Genomic DNA, 16,368 nt, shown 5'->3' with positions numbered 1-16,368 from the left:
TAACCATATTTATTAAAAACACAGAGGCCAGGTTTTTGAACTCAAACTCACCACTGCTAATACATGCAGGATTCAGATGTAAAGTCCTGGCTTTGAGTCATCTCCCATTTAAATGCTCAATAACAGTTGCTAGAAATCCAGTGTCATGATTCATTGATCACTAATGCCAAGGGGCAGTGGCAGGGCTGGGAGAAGCAGAGGTAAATGTGGGTCTAAAGTCGTAGTGAGTGACATGGCTTCCAGCGAGGCAGAGTGGAAGTGGGGGTCCAGTTATACACACCAATCACACTCTTCGTGCCATTCGAACGCACCGGCGGGGTCAGCTCTCAGCGTTTATTCCAGGGGATTTACCGTGCAGAAGCCAACAGGGAAGGGGGTGAGCAGAGTGGAGGCATTGCAGGGACTGCACTGATTATGTGGGGGATGGCGCTCCGTGTCTGATCTAATATTGTCTCCCCTTCTCAGCGGCGCCGGCTCCCAAGGAGGATGGGCTCCTCCTGCCGGACCCAGCACACGTCTGTTGGCTTAACCAGGATGAGGGAAGACTTGCACTCCCCACTCTTACAGAATCCTGCCCAGTAGATGTAGCCTTTCCCATTGAGCAGGACGTTCTGACACTTGTCGTACCACCAGCCTCCATAGCTACTTGCGCAATTCCCACTGGTCTGGTCCTGATCCTTGTCAGTTGTGCTGAACTTCATGTTGTCGTGTATGCCCCCCAGGCCGGAGTGGTAGGTGGTGAGATAGTCCTCGCCGTCCCCAGAGTACCTGCCCAGCCTCAGCGGGTACCCGCTGGGCTCATCCTCGACACTGAAGATGTCGTACTCTGCGTAGCGGGTGTTGTTGGATTTGTCCTCCACGACAAAGCGGACCTTGTAGGTGTTCTGCCGCGTGAGCAGGGACAGGTACTCGTTGCCCAGCCAGTAATCCTGCTGCACGTTCCCAAAGCCGTACTTGTAGGTGCTCCAGGACTCCTTCCAGGTGATCTCTGTGTTGTAAGAATTTCTCTGGACAACGGTCCAGCCTTTGCCTTCGGTGTCCATGTCACACCACACCACTCGAGGGGGAGAGCCTGCCGGCTGGATGACATGGACCCCGCTGGGGCTGTCCCTGGGAATGTTGCTGCAGTCTTTGGGGAACCCTGAAATGCCACGAACATCAGGTTAAGGGGGCAGGTGGGGGGGGGGGGGAGAGAGAGAGAGAGAGAGCGCTAGCTAGCTCGATCAAATCAGCCTGGGGTAACTGGAGGCTGGGTTTTTAGAGGCAGGTCCTGTGTATTTCACAATACTACAGCCACAGAATCCGCCCCAGCCATTCCTGGCCACAGAATCCGGCTCCAGATCTTACACTTTCATTTGACCAATAAAATAAAATAAGAATAGTTTCTTGCTCTGCTGGTTTTGAAGAAACCTTGAAGAGATGAATCAAGTGTAAACCAAGGCTCTGTATCCTTCCTGAGTCCGTACTGCTGAAGAAATCATTTGGGGAGGGTGGGGGAGACGCTGCCAGATCCATCTCAGCGAATGTTAATTATGAAACCCATCGGTGACAATTTAAATGGGAGTTTTCAAAGAGCCTAAGGGAGTTTGACACCCGACTGTGATTGGAATTCAGTGGGATTTAGGCACCCAACTCCCTGTGGCGCCTTTGAAAAGTCCAGACATCCTATCGAGGGGCTTGTCTTTGGGGCGGAAATTGTCCCGAACTATCCTGGTAGAATGAGAGCACTGTGGTTAAACTGCCCCTCCCCTCCCCAGGGTCCTCCCTCGAGCCTGAGCCCCCCAGCTCCCCTACCCCCCCGACAATCCCCCTGTGTGCCCCACCAGCTCTGGCCCCCTCCCCCATAGCTGAGCCTCCTTCCTGAGCCGAGGAGGAGGAGCTGAGCACTGCAGGGGGCAGGGGCTCAGGGCCACCTCTGGAGCTGGCTCAGCCCCTGGCCTGCCTGGGCAAGCCCCTGAGCAGCTCCCAGAGCCGCTGGAGGTGTGGGGAGAAGGGAATGAAAACCCCTAACAAGGAGGAACTGGCTCTCCCTGCTGCCTGGACTCTGGGGGCAAGGCTTCTAGGCATGAGCAAGAGATCCCCAGCTGTTAGCCTGGGCTAGTCCTAAAGGACAGCTAGAGCTTGCTTAGTATAGGAGTTGGTGAGATTTAAGTGTAGAACTCCCAGCCAATTTGGGAGGGGTGCCTGGTTCCCACACGCTGCCCTGCGGTTGGTACCAGCGCTCTTCAGTCACTGCCGGCGGCTTGGCAGCCGTTACCAGAGAAAGGGATAACGAAGCTGTGTAAAGCAAACAGCCAGTCGAGCAGCACCTCCCCCACCCCGGCTGGCCCATTCCCAGGCGCTGGAGGCCTCCAAATGGTGGCGGGGGGGCTGGAAGGTGCATTCAGTGGATATAGGGGTGACCCCGGTATGGGGGAGAGGAGCAGAATCAGGCCCACGATGCCCTGATCTCGGATATGGCAGATGATAGAAGCTCTCCGACGGGTTCTCTACTCACCCCTCTCGACCTTCTTGTGGGCCAGGGCCCCGTTGCCCTGCACGGGGGCTACGCAAAGGAGCGCCATCATGGACAGCGCAGACAGAAGCAGAAGAGAGCTGGACTGGAACTCTGCAGGGGACAGAAACCGCTGGACATGAGACCAGGAGAGAGTTTCACAAGTGCCTAAATCCCACTAGAAGTCACTGGGATTTAGGCACTTAAGTGACTTAGCCACTCTTGAAAATGTTACCCTTAGACGCTAAGGCCAGAGTTTTCAGAGGGCTCAGCTCCCAGGTAGGCACCGTAGGACATGGCTGGATGTTCAAAGGGGCTCAGCATGGGGGGGTGGGCCCAAGTCTCTGGAGAGGGGTTAAGCCCACCATTCACCTCTCCCCCGGCCCAGCCACTGTCTCCGTCTCTGCAGCCGGCCCGATTAGCACACAGCGGGGACCCAGCTGCATGCTAAAAACCTTCAAAGATGGCGACTCTGATTGCCTGGCTCCCGGGTCCCGGGCGGGTCAGGGCCGGCTGGAGCGCTCCCTGTGTGGGGAAGGAGCTGCCTCCTCTCTCCCCGCGCTGCACCGCTGCAAGGGGAGTGCTGCTCGGAGCAACCCCCTCTGTCCCAACTGCCCCCCGTCCACAGTCACTACCACCAGCCGGAGGGCAGTGCCCACTCACCCACACAGAGTCAGCAGCTGGGCAGCCTCCGGCAGGGCTCTGCCCCCCCTCAGATGAGCTCCAGGTGAGAGGTGCCCATGGCACAGAGCTGCTGTGTGCCCCACGCCAGGCATGCTGCCCCCTGCCCTGCAGCCCAGCAGCCCAGAGGGGGACACGCTGCTGACACTGCAGCTGTTCTGTGGGCCCAGCTCAGGCCAGGCTTAAAGTGGGCAGAATCGCCAGGGGCCACAGTCCTGGCCAAAAAGAGTTCAAAATGGAGCCGGGTCCCTGAGGGGTGCACTGTAAGCGCTGCCCTAGCAAGGGCATGGCCATTTATTTCAGCCGGGATTATCATAGACACCCCTCCCCCTCCCCACACATGCTTTTCCCAGGCCACCTTCAGCACTCAGCACAGGGATTCACAATGACCTTGCCGGGTCAGCAGCCCAGAGCAATCCAGACTCTTGGACAGAAACCGGCTCATTCACCCCGCCCCCCCCAGGTATATCTATCATGGCCCTGGTATTAGATATTGTGTAGCTACAGCCCACATAACACAGAGCACTGCATATGCAGCCCCCAATGGTAAATAGGTTGAGAACCCTACAGCAGAGGCTCATGTGTTAAGCTCCAGAGGTCCCAAGTTTGATCATAGCTGCCGCCGGCCCATTACAGTTGCAAAATGGCAGCTTTCTGTGGGGTGGGGTGGGGTGGGGCGGGGCGGGGCGGGCAGGGTGTGTGTGTGTGTGTCAATCCAGAACAGGCTAAAGCCGCACTGGAGTCTGGCACCGTGCTTTCTGTCAGCCATCATTGTATTCATGTGGTGTTGCAAAGTTAGAAAGTCCACAACTAACCCCAGAAGTGACCAAACTAACCCCACAAGTGACCGTGATCCAAACATGCAAATGAATTAGAGAGAGAGAGAACACGGTGTAAACGACACACAGAAAAACACTGTTCCAATGGAAACACTTTGCCCAGACATGATCCACAGACAGATTTCGTTGGAAACACCTTCTTTTTGGAGCTGGAACCCAAATTCTTCAGACAATGTCACAGCCCAAGTAACTGTGACACGCTGCCAGCAATCTCAGGTATCGTTGTGAGAGGGAGGAGAGAGGCGTAACCCCATGGCAGGCAAAGGGTTAAAGCTTTAAAGGAGAAGGATTTCAGTGAGTCTGACAAGCCAGAACTACAATGTTTGGAACTGAAGTGAAATAACAATCTGGAGTCACTCATCCTTGAAAACACGCCTCCCCTTCTCCTGACGCCCCAGAGGAGCGGGGACGCTGCCAGCTAGCAGCCGTTCACACACTCTAATAGTCTAAGAACAGAGGGCCTGAGTTCGACCTGTGACCTTGGAAAACTCATTACACTGCACCATACCTCAGTTTCCCCATTTTAAAAACATGGCTTATGCTAGTTCCTTTGTGTTCTAAAGTACTTTGGCCCCAATGCCCAAAGGTACCTGAGGCAGGCAGGGAGGATTCCTGCCTAGGGTCCAGCAGAGCGCTGGGCAGGGGATCCCCGCCAGGCTCCTGGTACCCCATGGCCCCGGGGACACTCTTTACCCACCAGGAGGCACTGCCAGACTCCTAGCTAGCCAGGCTCATGCTGCAGCATGCACTTGCTGGGGGAAATGCTGCTCCGTTTCAAAGGAAAAGCAGCATGTACCTCACTGCGCCCCCATCCCTTGTGCCTCGGCCAGGCAGGGTCGGGAAAGCAGAGGACGCACCAGGGCTCCCCTCCCCCTTGTGCACCTGCCCGGGCTGAGGGGCAGCACTGAGAGGAGTGCAGGCTGCCCCTCTCTATGCGGTAGTTACTGCGTCTGTCTGGGCACGTTCCTTCCTGTGCCCGGGCACTCAGGGCACATGGTGACCCACAGAGGCCACATAGCATGCCCTGCCACTGCACCTCCCCCACGTGCCCACACTGCCTGGGCCTCTGGTGCCCACCACCAGGCTCTGGCCCTACATCTCAATAAAACTCACCCATCCCGAAGCTGCAGCTGAGCGGACGAGTTAGCAACCTGAAGCGTCCCACTTCCACATCAGAAACCAGAGCCGGGGCTCCATGCCTTTATGGGGAAAGCGCCACTCCACACCCAGCTTATCTTGCTTTTTCAACTGCTGGCCTCAAGCCTGGCGTGTGGGCAGGGAGGGAGCCCCCTCTGGAACGTCTGCCCATCCTTTATTTACCGCAGATACCAGATTTCTTGGGCTCCCTCCCTCCTCCCCGAGAACGCCAACGTTTCTGAAGCCGGGCAGGTGTGAGCCAGGGATTTAATTTATCAGTGGGACTCTGCAGCATTACCGTATCATCGGCCTTCCGGACGAAGGACGCACTAAATGGAGAGGATCAAGCCAGAGGAGATGGCAGGAACGGGGGTTGTGCAGAACGTGATGGGGGTGTAGCGCTTGTGCCAGGTGGTATTGGCAGTGACAAGGACTGGAGTCAGGATCTAGAGTTCCTCTTAGCATTGCAAACCAGAACCAGCTGGAGCGCCCCTCCCAGAAATCTGGGAAACTGACCAGCACGCTCCTAACAGGCAGCTGTTCCCCCGTCGCGAGCACTGAGTCTGAGTCTAACACACGAGAACTTTTATTTAGAGGAGAAAGAAACGCAGCATGAACTGGGGAAACCACCACAAGAGTGACTCAGCAGTATGTGAACTGTGAGTGAAACGCCCGCCCTACAATCCATTGGGCAGCAGCCCCTTGCCTCAGTTTCCCACCTTGGGGTGAGAGAGTCCAATGGACGAATGTCCCTTTGGCACACCCCTCCCATTTTCCCTCTGCTATCCCCTCGCCCGGTTTACGGGCCCAGCTCAGCAGAGTTTGAGAGTTCAGGGGGGGGTTTCGCCTCCTGCCCCAGGGAGAGAAGGGGTGGGCCAGGGATGCCTCTGCCTCTGCTCAGCACCGCTGCTGCTCCATGCTGCCGTCTCTGCCTGGAGCTGCGATGCCATGCTCTGAGGGGCCTCCAGCCCGGAGTGAGTCCAGCTCTTAGTGACTTCCCTGGCTAGGGGGAACCTCGCTGCTGCTCCCCCCTGTACTGTCTTTCACCACAGCACCGGCTCTACGGTGCCCACGCAAACCGGCTTCACAGTGTTTTCAGCTCTAGGGATCACTGAGAAGAAACCAGGTCTTCCAGCTGAGTCCAGTCAGCTCTGTCTTTAAGCACTGGGCAGACCCAACGTTCACCAGACCCACACACCCGGTGGGAACCCCTCTCCCCACCCCCCTCGGACTTTCAATTCCATTTGGTATCACTAACCCCTGCTTAGCACGTGGGGTTACAGAGACTGAACCCCCCCCCCTCCGATTGTCCCTACAGGTCACGGCCGGGTGAGGAGATACCTGAGTGGGATGGGCTGGAGCGAGACTGTGCTGCTGCTGCATCTGTTCCACAGGGAAGAGGATCAAACTTGATTCATTCAGCGACTGTCAAGGCAGCTGCTCTCTGTGTCCCAGCTCTCTGGCTGGGATACAGGGGGCAGGAACTGGTGCATTAGAGGGAACAGCTCCACCTCCGCATAGTTCTGGAAAAGAGCACCCAGGCGGTTCACCTGCATGCACGCTTCTCGACCCTGCAACCTGCCAGCACCTGGCACACGCCATCGAAATGTGCAACAAAGGACACAAGATGGGACACCTTTATTTTGTTGCACGTGGCACCAGTTTGCTTAGTGTGATGTGCTCCAGTCTGATCATTTGGGGACCAGGTTTTGGGATAAGGAGGAGTTTGTGCTGTCACACAAACAACGAATGAATCTCCCACATGCAATTCACGCTGCCTCCTCCCCCCAGCCCGCACACCCTGAATGCCAGCTGCAGCCGGGCCCATTAAGTCTGGCTGCCCCAACAAACAGGTAAAGCAGCTTCCAATGGATTCTGGCTGATTCTGGCTACGTATCACCCCCATCAGCTGGGCGTGCTGGGCCGACCCCATGCACAACAGGGACAGCAGCGCGGCCGCCCTCGCGCTCTGATCGTGACTCGGGATTGTGGGGGCTTCTCACCTGTCCCATGGAAACGTGGCCAAAGGCGCCAACTCGCCAATTGTCCCTTCATCAAAATGGCGCCATCTCCCACTGCTGCCGGCGGGGCTGAGGCCTGCGCGAGGGCCGCCACGTCCCCATGCTCTGTCTGCATGTGGCAGGCAGGCTGCCCTCCTGACGCTGGCTGCCACCTCCCGCTGGGCTCGAGGAGGCTGAAGCCGAGCCCACAGGCAGACTGGCTGAGGCCATGGTTCAGGGCCTGGACAGCGCATGGGGACTGTGAGGGGATGTGGGGGGAAGGCTGAGCGGGTTGCAGGGGGATGTGGGGGCAGGGATAGGGGGCAGGCTGAGGGGGACAGAGGGATATGGGCATGAGGGAGACAGAGTGTGCAGGGGGAAGGCTGACAGGGGCAGCGGGTGTGGGGGGCAGGGAGAAGGCTGAGGGGGCCAGGGAGTGTGGGGGGCAGGGGGATGGGGCAGAGGGGAGTCTGAGGGGGTTGGAGGTGATCATGTGGGCCATGAGAGCGGCTGAGGGAGGTGCAGGGGCATGTGGGGGAAGGTTGAGGGGGCAAGGGTGTGGGGAGCCGAGGGAGGCTGAGGGGGGTACAGGGGGATGGGGACAGGAGGGAGGCTAAGGGAGATGTGGGGGGCAGGGGAGAGGCTAGGGTTTGTGCGCAGAGGACAGTGCTGGGGCTGGCAGATGGGGGGGATCATGGCAGCTCTCCCAGCCAGGGAGGTGGGGTGGCCGTCCCTTCCCAGCAGCCGGGGCTGGGCCGTGCTGCAATGTTCCCAACTCTCAGGGGCTGAGTGCGAGTCCCGGGCTTTGTGTAAGGGACTGTTGCCCCCTTACTAACATTCGGGGGGGGGTGTTTTGGTTGGCTAGCTCCCAGCACTAAAAGGGGAGGGGTCGATGGGAAATCAGGAGCCTGAGACTGACAGTCCCCAGGACCAATGGGGAGAGGCCAATGCTCCAGATCAGCCTGATTGACAGGGCGGGCAGGCTAATCAGGGAGTCAGGAGGCCGTGAACTGGAATGGCCTGAGTCAGACAGAGTGGGGCCGAGCTAAGGAGAGAGCAGGGGCCCGAGCTGAGCTGGGGAGCAGAGTTGTGCCAGATCCCGAGGGGCCAGAGCCGCAGCCACAGAGCCAGAGACGCGGCCCAGGGAGAGCAGATCCTGGGCTGGGAGCAGAGCCGCAGCCACAGAGCCGGGTGTGGTGAGCAAGTGGGGCCAGCCAAGGGGGGACCTTGGGCAAAGGGCCCAGCACAGAAAGACACCCCCAGACAAGGGCCCTTGCAGGCCAGACCGGGAGGGGGACCGTAACCTGACGGGGGGCTGACGCTGGGAAGAAGGGTCCCACCACTCAAAGCCCGGAGGTGTGTGGCCACCACCAGAGCAGTGTCCAACTCGCAGCATCCCTGCAGTTCAGCCAGGGCCTGAGAAGGAGCCTGGGACCTACAAGGAACAGACTGCGAAGTGCCCTGATGTCCAGAGACACTGTTTGTGATGTTCCCGGCCACAGAGCGGGGTGATGTGTTTCCCATTTTTCCTTATTCTTTTCTTTAGATTAATTGTTAATTAAACAACTTGTATTTGCTTTAAATTGTATGGAATAATCAGTGGGTCAGGGAGGTGCCCAGTGCAGAGAGGGTACCCCGGAGTGGGGACACCCTAGCCCCTGTTCTAGGTGACCACAGCAGGGTTGGGGGTCGAGCCCCCCAGGAATCCTGGGCCCAGCCTTGTTGGGGTTACGAGGACTCTGCCAGACAGGAGAGTGGAAGGGGAGTCCTCAAGGGCAGGGAGGCCTCTGGGTAAAGGGAGTGGGAGCGAGGACTCAGATCCTTTCGCTAGCCCACTTCACCGGGGTAGTGCAGAAGCCAGGAAAGTTCCCCACAATAGTGGTACCATTCCCCCACTTACATTTGGGCACTGACAGGAGGAGCTGCCGTGATAGTGGGAGAAGCTCCTCTGACGCCGTGATGTTCAGGGCTGGGCCTGCAGGCAGAGCTCTGTGCGAGAGCCCCGGGGCTGAGGGCACAGTCCTGCCCTGCTTTCCCCGCGTGTCTGACCCTATGGCAGAGAGAGTCCCAGAGCAGGGGACGGGGGACCACAGCAGAGGAGAGGGCAGCGGGAGGCAGAGGAGTGTTGCTGCTGGGTGCAGACAGTAACAGGCAGTGGCTGGCAGTTCCCCTGCCTTACGGGGAGGAGAGGGGAAGTGGAGTCTCCATCGGAGCAGCCAGCCGGAGCCGGGCATTACAGGCTGACTTTTCTACCTGGAATGATCACACCCATTGGCCGGGGAGTCAAAAGCCAGATGTAAAAACATGCTCTGATTTTTTTTCTTTTTAGAAGAAGGAGCCCACCAGCATGACTGTTCCTTCTCCCCCCTCTGGTGAATACTGGGTCAGCCGCACGGACAAGCCAGTCTGCAGCCTTGCTTCAGGGCTCAGTTTCTTCTTCAGCTGAGGAGAAAGGAACCATGGAACAGCAACGTAACGTCACAGTCCCATTCCCCACCTGTCCTGTGGGGTCTTCTGGCCTTTAGAGCTACTGGTCAGGGCCTCCCCCAGTCTGCGGGGGGGGGGGGGGGGGCGCACAGGGCCTGCTGGCCTCCTCGCAGCCTCTGCTGCAGCTACAGGAGAGAGGCCTCTTCAGTTTGCAGAAAGAAAGAAATCTCTGAGGTGAGCACACGGCAGATGTCTATGTTTTCCCAGGTCAGATGCTGCCACCTGGTCACTGGAAGGGCCCGTGTGACCTCTGACCACATATGAGGGAGGACGCCCAGCCTGGCTAGACAGATTCCTTCGTGGCATGGCCGGGGACAGAAGCCTGCAGCCAAAGCTCACACTGCTGGAAACAACTCGCAGAGGCCTTTCATCTCCCCAGGGTCAGACGTCACCACTAGGAGAATGTGAGCGCCGGAGCACTGGGAGAGCTGGCCTGAGATGGCATCCCAGGGCACAACCACCTGTGTCAAGTCCATTCTGATTCCACGCTCAGCAAACATGCAGGGCAGCTGTGCGGTCAGGAGAGGCGCTGGTCAGAATTTGCCATTGGAACTGTTTTTTCCATCAGAAATTGCCAGCTTGTCAAAATCCAAACGTTTCGTGGGAACACGTCGATTTGGACAAACCTTCAGACAGAAAGCAGGCAGGTTTCGCACGGAAAGCTGCTTGGCTCCCTGCCAGCTCGCCCGCCTGCCCACCTGCTTGACAGGCTGATGGGGGGCCTGGGCTTCCAGGCTGCCGAGAGAAGCCCTGGCTCCCAAGATCCCAGGGCCCCCGAAACCCTCTCCTCGTGGGGGGGGGGGGGATGTTCTGGTTACTGCACAGCTCTAGGAGGAGGGGAGGTATCCGATACCCCACAAGCCACCAATCCTCCCTGCCAAGGTCCCAGTAACTACGACAGCCTGTGAGAACATCGTAACCTTTAGGGCACTTTCCCTGCCAGGTGAAAGGGTGCGAGCTGGACCCCTCCCGGCCACCAGAGTCCAGCACTGCCGAGAAAGCCAAGTGTGGACTAAACTAAGCCCCTGGTTAACCCTTTCCCAGAGGAATCCAGAAGCCACTGATAATTGCAGGCTACATAGTGACCTCTCTCCCAGCTCACTCCCCCATCCTGGAATAGGGGTCGGTGAGTCCTGGACAAACACCGTTCAGCTGGGAACATGCTCCCCCTCCCCTGCCGAGGACTGCATGAGATGGGTGTAGTGGGCACTCCCTGGATAAACGGGACAGTGTGACAGCTGCCTTTCCAATAGGCCCCAGGCATGGGGGGCCACAGCACCCAATTCCTCTGCCCCCCCAACTTTCTTCGCTGCTTTAACGTACAACCACAACCTGCTCCTCTGACACCTCTGACTCCTGAAAGCCCTAACGCTCCAGGGGAGCAGGCCATGCCCTGCCCTGCCCTGGCTGCCCCGGGTGTTACCTCGGAGGGAATTATTCCAGATTCCAATGGGTGGCAGGTCCAGGGAAGAGCCTTATCTGGGGGGAGGCTGTACCAGACCCGCCCGAGCCAGGCAGGCTCCCAGGTACTCTCTGCTCAGGGCTGATAAGGCTCCTTAGCAGTTTCTCTCCAAACAAATTCCAGTTCAAGACACCTGACAGCTCCACAGCAGGGCAGCATCCCCAGAGCGCAGCAGGGCGGGGGTTAGGGGGAGCAGTCGGTAGCAGCACCTGCCCCTCGTACGGCAGGAGCTAGAAGTGCCAGCCTCTCTGCACAGAGCAGCAGCGTTCAGCCTGGGCCAGACGTGCTGCGGTGATGGGTAAGAGCGGGCTCGGACCAGAGGGTCTGGGGGGCAGCGCTGGGCCCTTCTGCTCCGCACTAGGGCCGGGTGGGCGTGTTCAGCTGGGATTGGAACCCACCAGCACTTGTGGGTGCGAATGTGGGGCTGGAACTCAACGTGGGGCGCTCCCACCTCGCCCGGGGGCGACTGGGGGGGAAGGGCAGAGAGACACTCGGGCTGAGACCCCAGCTCCAGGGAGACAGTCACCCCTGCCCAGCCGGGTTACACTCCCCAGCTGTGTGACAGCCCCCCCCCACCCCAGAGGGGTTCCCCCCCCCCCCCCGGTATGGCACAGCAGGGTAATGTGTGTACTGAATGGCAGGGGTTGCCAGAGACTGGCTGGGAGAGGCCTTTGGGGATGGAGGAAGCAGCACTAAGGTACATGCCAACCTCCCTACAGAGGAGGGGCCGTGCCCTGCAGGTGTGGGGCAGGGAGCTGGGACACTGCGCGGTGGGCCATTGTCTGGCCCAGGCCCTTCCTAGCCGGAGGCCAAGGCCGAGGCATTTCCTTCAGGTCACCTTCCGCTGCAGCTTGGCCACGGGCCCCCATAGCCACTAGCCCAGCCAGGGATCCCAACTGGAGATTGTCACGGCTGGCTCCTCCCTGCCGCCAGCAGCTCTTCACTGCCAGGGAATTCCTGAAATCCTGTGTGCCCCTCCCCCACCCACCTCCTGGGGCTGTGAGTGCCCCCCCGGACAGCCCCAAAAGGCTCCGAGAGCCCGTGGCCAGCCCCCCTCCCCCAGGGCTCTGAGTGTCCCTGACCAGCCCCCCCTCCACCTCCTGGGGCTCTGAGTGCCCTCAGCCAGTCCCCCTCCCACACCCCAGGGCTGAGTGACCTTGGCCAACCCCCGTCCCTTCAGGAGGAACTCCCAGTACCCACCCAGCTCCCACACCTCAGGGTTCCCCTCCCTGCGGCTCTGTGACCATCCCCCCCACCCCCCCATCCCTGGGGCTCTCATTACCCACCCTTCAGGCCTCCCCAGGGCTCTCAGTGCCCCCCCAGCCCCAATCTCCATTTTCCCTTTCTCTCCCACTCTCCCGCCCTCCCCTGCCCGGTTATTTCCATGGCACAGGGGTGTCTCTGTGGGGCGGGAACATTTCTCCAGGGCGAATCCCAAACTCCACAGCACCCCCACCCCCCCGGGAATCTCTGTCCCAACGGGGCCGGTTCCTAGCGTCTCCTCTCTGCCCCGTGCATGCCTGGCCAGTGGCCGGCTGCCCAGCCAGACTGACGGGCGAGGGCGGCAGTGCCGGTCTGTGCTGGGCGAGGCGGGAGGTTCCAGCAGTCCCAGCTCTCGGTTGTGCTGTTCCCGGGCAGAGGGAACTGGGAGTCGCGGCTCCTGAAGGGCGGGTTTGTGTTCCCAGCTTCTCACCGGCTCTTCCCTTTTGCAGCTGCCCGGTGCCCTCATCTCCTGCTCCTCACCGGCCTGCTGGCCCTGTCAGCCCCAGTTCTCACCCTGGAAATACACAACCTGAACATCTTAAAGGGACCCACCCATGCAATCAGGAACATCCACCCAAAGCACCTGAAGGCAGGTGTGTCATGTGTCTGTTTCTATAGCCCTCCCCCCTGGCCCTAGGGGTCCCTGCCAGCCCTGGGGCCCCAGAACGTCACTCACTGGCTGCCTGGGGATTATGGAGGCCTGAAGCCACTGGGAGAAATTACAATCCAACCGTAGCTCTCTGTTCAAACCACGCTGAGCTCTTTGGCGGTTTGAAGGAGGGGAGGGAGGGAGGTTCGGGGGGCACAGGGGCCGGCCCATTGCAGTGCAGGGAGCAGCATGGGACAAAGCCAGGAGGTGCTGGTTGCCTTGGGCAGCAGAGGGAGCGTGGAGGAGTGAACTGGTGCAGCGCAGGCCTGAGCCAGGCGGGGCAGACGGGATGAGAAGGGGGTGTTCAGGCAGCAGGGCGACTGGTGCAGAATTAACTCAGAGCTTGAGCTAGGCAGGGCAGGGCTGTGCAGAGCTTGAGGGGAGGCGCGGGGGCTGGAAGCTGCTGCAGGAGGAGCTGCAGAGCCAGGGAAGGGACTGGAAGGCACAAGGTGGTGTGGGCAGAGCCAAGGGAGCGGGCGGTGAGATTGGTGGCTGCATTTGGGCCAGACTGGAGGGGAGCAGACAGAAGCCAGGTAGAGCAGTGAGGGGGGTTTGCAGAAGTGTGGGCAGAAGAACGGTTTGTCCTAGATGAGGGTTTCAGGGACATGGAGAAGGGGAGGCGAATGCACTGCTAACACTCTGCTGTGGAGCTGGTGCTTGGGAGACAGTCTCTGAAAACCCCTCCTATCACGCGGATCTCCCAATTCCTGTCCCTACAGATCAGGGGAAAGGGAGCCTGCGGCACAGCCGAGACAGTGACCCGGAGTTACCAGAGGCCCACGGTAAGAGTATCCCACGCTTCACCTATCCACGCCCTGCAGAAATGAGATGCAAGAACAACAAGAGTTATTCACACAGCTTCTACCTGCAGGGCATAACAAGGCATTGGGATGCACTGTCTGACCGGGCCATAGGGGAATCCCCAGGGATTATACAGGCCCCTGGGAGCAGAAACTCTGATGGCAGAGTGTGGGAGGGTGTGAGGGAAGGGGCTTGATACACACAGGCTGTAACGTGTCCTGCAGAGGAGAAGCTTTGGATCATGATCTTTCTGCAGGAAAAGTGGCACCACTGACACTCTGGGGGATCCAGGACCCAGGGCTGTGACCCACTGGGCCGTGACCCTCACTACTGCAGGTGTGGGGAGTTTGCAGCCAAAATTTGGGATGAGTGGCAAGATCCTTTGACTCCACAGACTCCTTCTTTCCCTGGCAGCTGGTGTCGGTGGCCTCAGCACACAGGCCCTGTTGGAGAGCCCTTGGCACAGCAGTTTGCTGAGAGCTGAGGGGGTACAGAACCCGCTGCTGTAAGATACAGTCACCCCCACAGGACACACGGTGCTGTTAGCTTGCAGTGTCCCACGCATCGTGTCTGCCGTGTTAAACACCTCCCCCAAAACCCCTGCAGAGTATGAACGGGGGCCTGTTTGTCTTCTGGGAAACCTACGTGTGCATGTGCAAAGTAGCTAGTTAGAGAATAAACTGCCCAGGAGTGGGTGGCAGAACCTAACGCCAGGGCTGTGCCAGCAGGTTCGGGCTCAGTGTCTGCATCCATTGTTGAAGCCTCTTTGACAATGGGCTGGCAAAGCATGCGGGGTGTCAGTGCAGACACTGCTTTCTGTGGCACACCGGAGGGGCCCTTTCTCACTGACCCAGGGTGGGAAGAGCTGAGCAGGGTTCTGTTCCACGGGAGTTAGTGAAAGCGATCTCTCTCTTGTGCACAGTCTGGCCCAAGGACTGCAGCGAGATAACCTGGAACAGGGTCAGCGGCGTCTTCGTCATCCAGCCCACAGGACTCCACCAGATTGTCGTTTACTGTGACTTGAACAGCACCAGCGAGGGCTGGACGGTCCTCCAGCGGAACCGGCACGACACACAGATCACCTGGGCTGAATCCTGGAGCACCTACAAGTACGGCTTTGGCAACGTGCAGGATGACTACTGGCTGGGGACGGAGTACATCTATCGGATCGCCAAGCAGAAGGTCTACCAGGTCAGGTTTGTCATCCACGATTCATCCGGCACCATGAAATACGCAGACTACAACCTCTTCGGTCTGGAAGACGAGTCCAAAGGCTACAGGCTGAGGCTGGGCTCTTACACTGGGACTGCAGGGGACGCCATGACTTCAAACAATCCTACCACCGTGCATGACAACATGAAGTTCTCTGCTAAAGACCTGGATCAGGACACTTCCAGTGGGAACTGTGCGTCTAGCTCTGGTGGGGGCTGGTGGTACTCGGCTTGTCATTCTGTTCGACTGAACGTCAAAGGGAGCATCACTTGGGGTAGTTTCTGTAGTGGGAACTGCCAAGCCTCCGCCATCCTCATCAAACCAGCGTCTTACTGTTAGTCACCCCTTCCCCACCCTCCTGTCTGCAGTGAGGCCAACCCCTGCTCCACGAAGGGAGGGAAAAGGGTCAGTGTGTGTCCTGGCCAAACCTCACACCCAACTCGGAGGGGGAAATATCATGTTTATCCAAAATGGGGCAACTTTCTCTTTTCTTTTCTTGCGTGCACTTTCTGAGCTAATCTCTGCTGGGCACTTGTGCTTTGCGTTGACTTGATTTAGTTATATTCGTAATCAGAAGAATCATTTGCAAAACCTGCAGTATCCAGATGTAGAAGCTCCGGGGAGAGTAAATGCCTCTGATCCGTAGTGACTTTTCCGTGTCTTTTGCTCTCAGACTCATGCGCAGTTCCAGAGGTCACAGGGGTGGGGAAATCCAAAAACACAGAAGGGTTTTTATAAACACCCGCTCTACTGCTCATTAGCAGGGATTAAAGCTTCACAGTAAAAAGGCATTTTAAAAAGTGGTGGCCCCAGTTGGTAGCTTTCTGTTGCGTGCCACTTACTCTCTGCTGTGCTCTCGTGGGCACCGTACTGCGTAGATCCATTCCCAGTATTCTCAGCCTTCCTGCCTTGGGGGAGTTGGGCTGGCAGACCTGGCTGGGTTCGTTGCCCCACAGTCTTAGGGGTCTGCAGGTTGCTGTGAGGGAATTTTCGGCAATGGCCTAGCAGGATTTGAAAGCCAGGCCTGCACGGCTGACGATATCTGGGTAGCTGCAGCAGTGGCCTGAGGGGCCCTTTAATCAGTACCTTGAATTACTGTCCACGTGTGCAAGTAGGTCCTAGTCCAAAGCCAGTTGATAACAGACAATCTTCCATTGACTTCAGTGGGCGTTGGATCAGGCCCTAGTGTAGGGTTGTTGGGATGGGCCCGTTGCTGCCAACTGCACCAAAATTAACTCTTTGGGCCACCAGTCCTTTCTCACGTTTCGGGCAGGAGAGACTGGGATGCTGGGAGAAGAAACTATGGGCTACCTGCTGTTGATACAATACCCAGAGAGAGCCTG

At 58.5% G+C, this 16,368-nt stretch overlaps 2 protein-coding genes across 3 annotated transcripts; one reads left to right on the top strand and one right to left on the bottom strand.

Annotated features, from left to right (window-relative positions):
- Window positions 1–461: 461 nt before the first annotated feature.
- LOC135890950 (fibrinogen-like protein 1-like protein) lies at window positions 462–4,121 on the bottom strand. The gene is made up of 3 exons (XM_065418429.1): window positions 4,080–4,121; window positions 2,498–2,606; window positions 462–1,141 (listed from the first exon to the last, which is right to left on the bottom strand). Exons 1-3 carry the CDS (start codon window positions 4,119–4,121, stop codon window positions 462–464), a joined length of 831 nt encoding a protein of 276 aa, XP_065274501.1.
- Window positions 4,122–11,241: 7,120 nt separating this feature from the next.
- On the top strand, window positions 11,242–15,475 carry LOC135890871 (fibrinogen-like protein 1-like protein). 2 transcript variants are annotated; one of them, XM_065418335.1, is made up of 4 exons: window positions 11,242–11,398; window positions 12,813–12,956; window positions 13,732–13,794; window positions 14,736–15,475. In XM_065418335.1, the coding sequence occupies exons 1-4, from the start codon at window positions 11,395–11,397 to the stop codon at window positions 15,362–15,364; spliced, it is 840 nt and encodes a 279-aa protein (XP_065274407.1). In that variant the 5' UTR covers window positions 11,242–11,394; the 3' UTR covers window positions 15,365–15,475. The 2 variants fall into 2 exon arrangements, with proteins under 2 accessions (XP_065274407.1, XP_065274409.1); XM_065418337.1 differs by lacking the exon at window positions 13,732–13,794.
- The last annotated feature ends 893 nt before the right edge of the window (window positions 15,476–16,368 follow it).

Source organism: Emys orbicularis, chromosome 17 (assembly GCF_028017835.1).
Source record: "Emys orbicularis isolate rEmyOrb1 chromosome 17, rEmyOrb1.hap1, whole genome shotgun sequence".
Classification (NCBI taxonomy): Eukaryota; Metazoa; Chordata; order Testudines; family Emydidae; genus Emys; species Emys orbicularis.
Note: the sequence above shows the minus strand (reverse complement) of the source record. Positions and strands in the feature narration are given on the sequence as shown.

Coding starts and splice junctions, on each gene's coding strand:
- LOC135890950 (XM_065418429.1), bottom strand. CDS start 4,121: ATGTCTGGGCAAAGTGTTTCCATTGGAACAGTGTTTTTCTGT. Junction 2,607..4,079: donor TTGGAACAGTGTTTTTCTGT/GTGTCGTTTACA, acceptor TCCCCTGCAGAG/TTCCAGTCCAGCTCTCTTCT. Junction 1,142..2,497: donor CCACAAGAAGGTCGAGAGGG/GTGAGTAGAGAA, acceptor GTGGCATTTCAG/GGTTCCCCAAAGACTGCAGC.
- LOC135890871 (XM_065418335.1), top strand. Junction 12,957..13,731: donor CCCAAAGCACCTGAAGGCAG/GTGTGTCATGTG, acceptor CTGTCCCTACAG/ATCAGGGGAAAGGGAGCCTG. Junction 13,795..14,735: donor GGAGTTACCAGAGGCCCACG/GTAAGAGTATCC, acceptor TCTTGTGCACAG/TCTGGCCCAAGGACTGCAGC.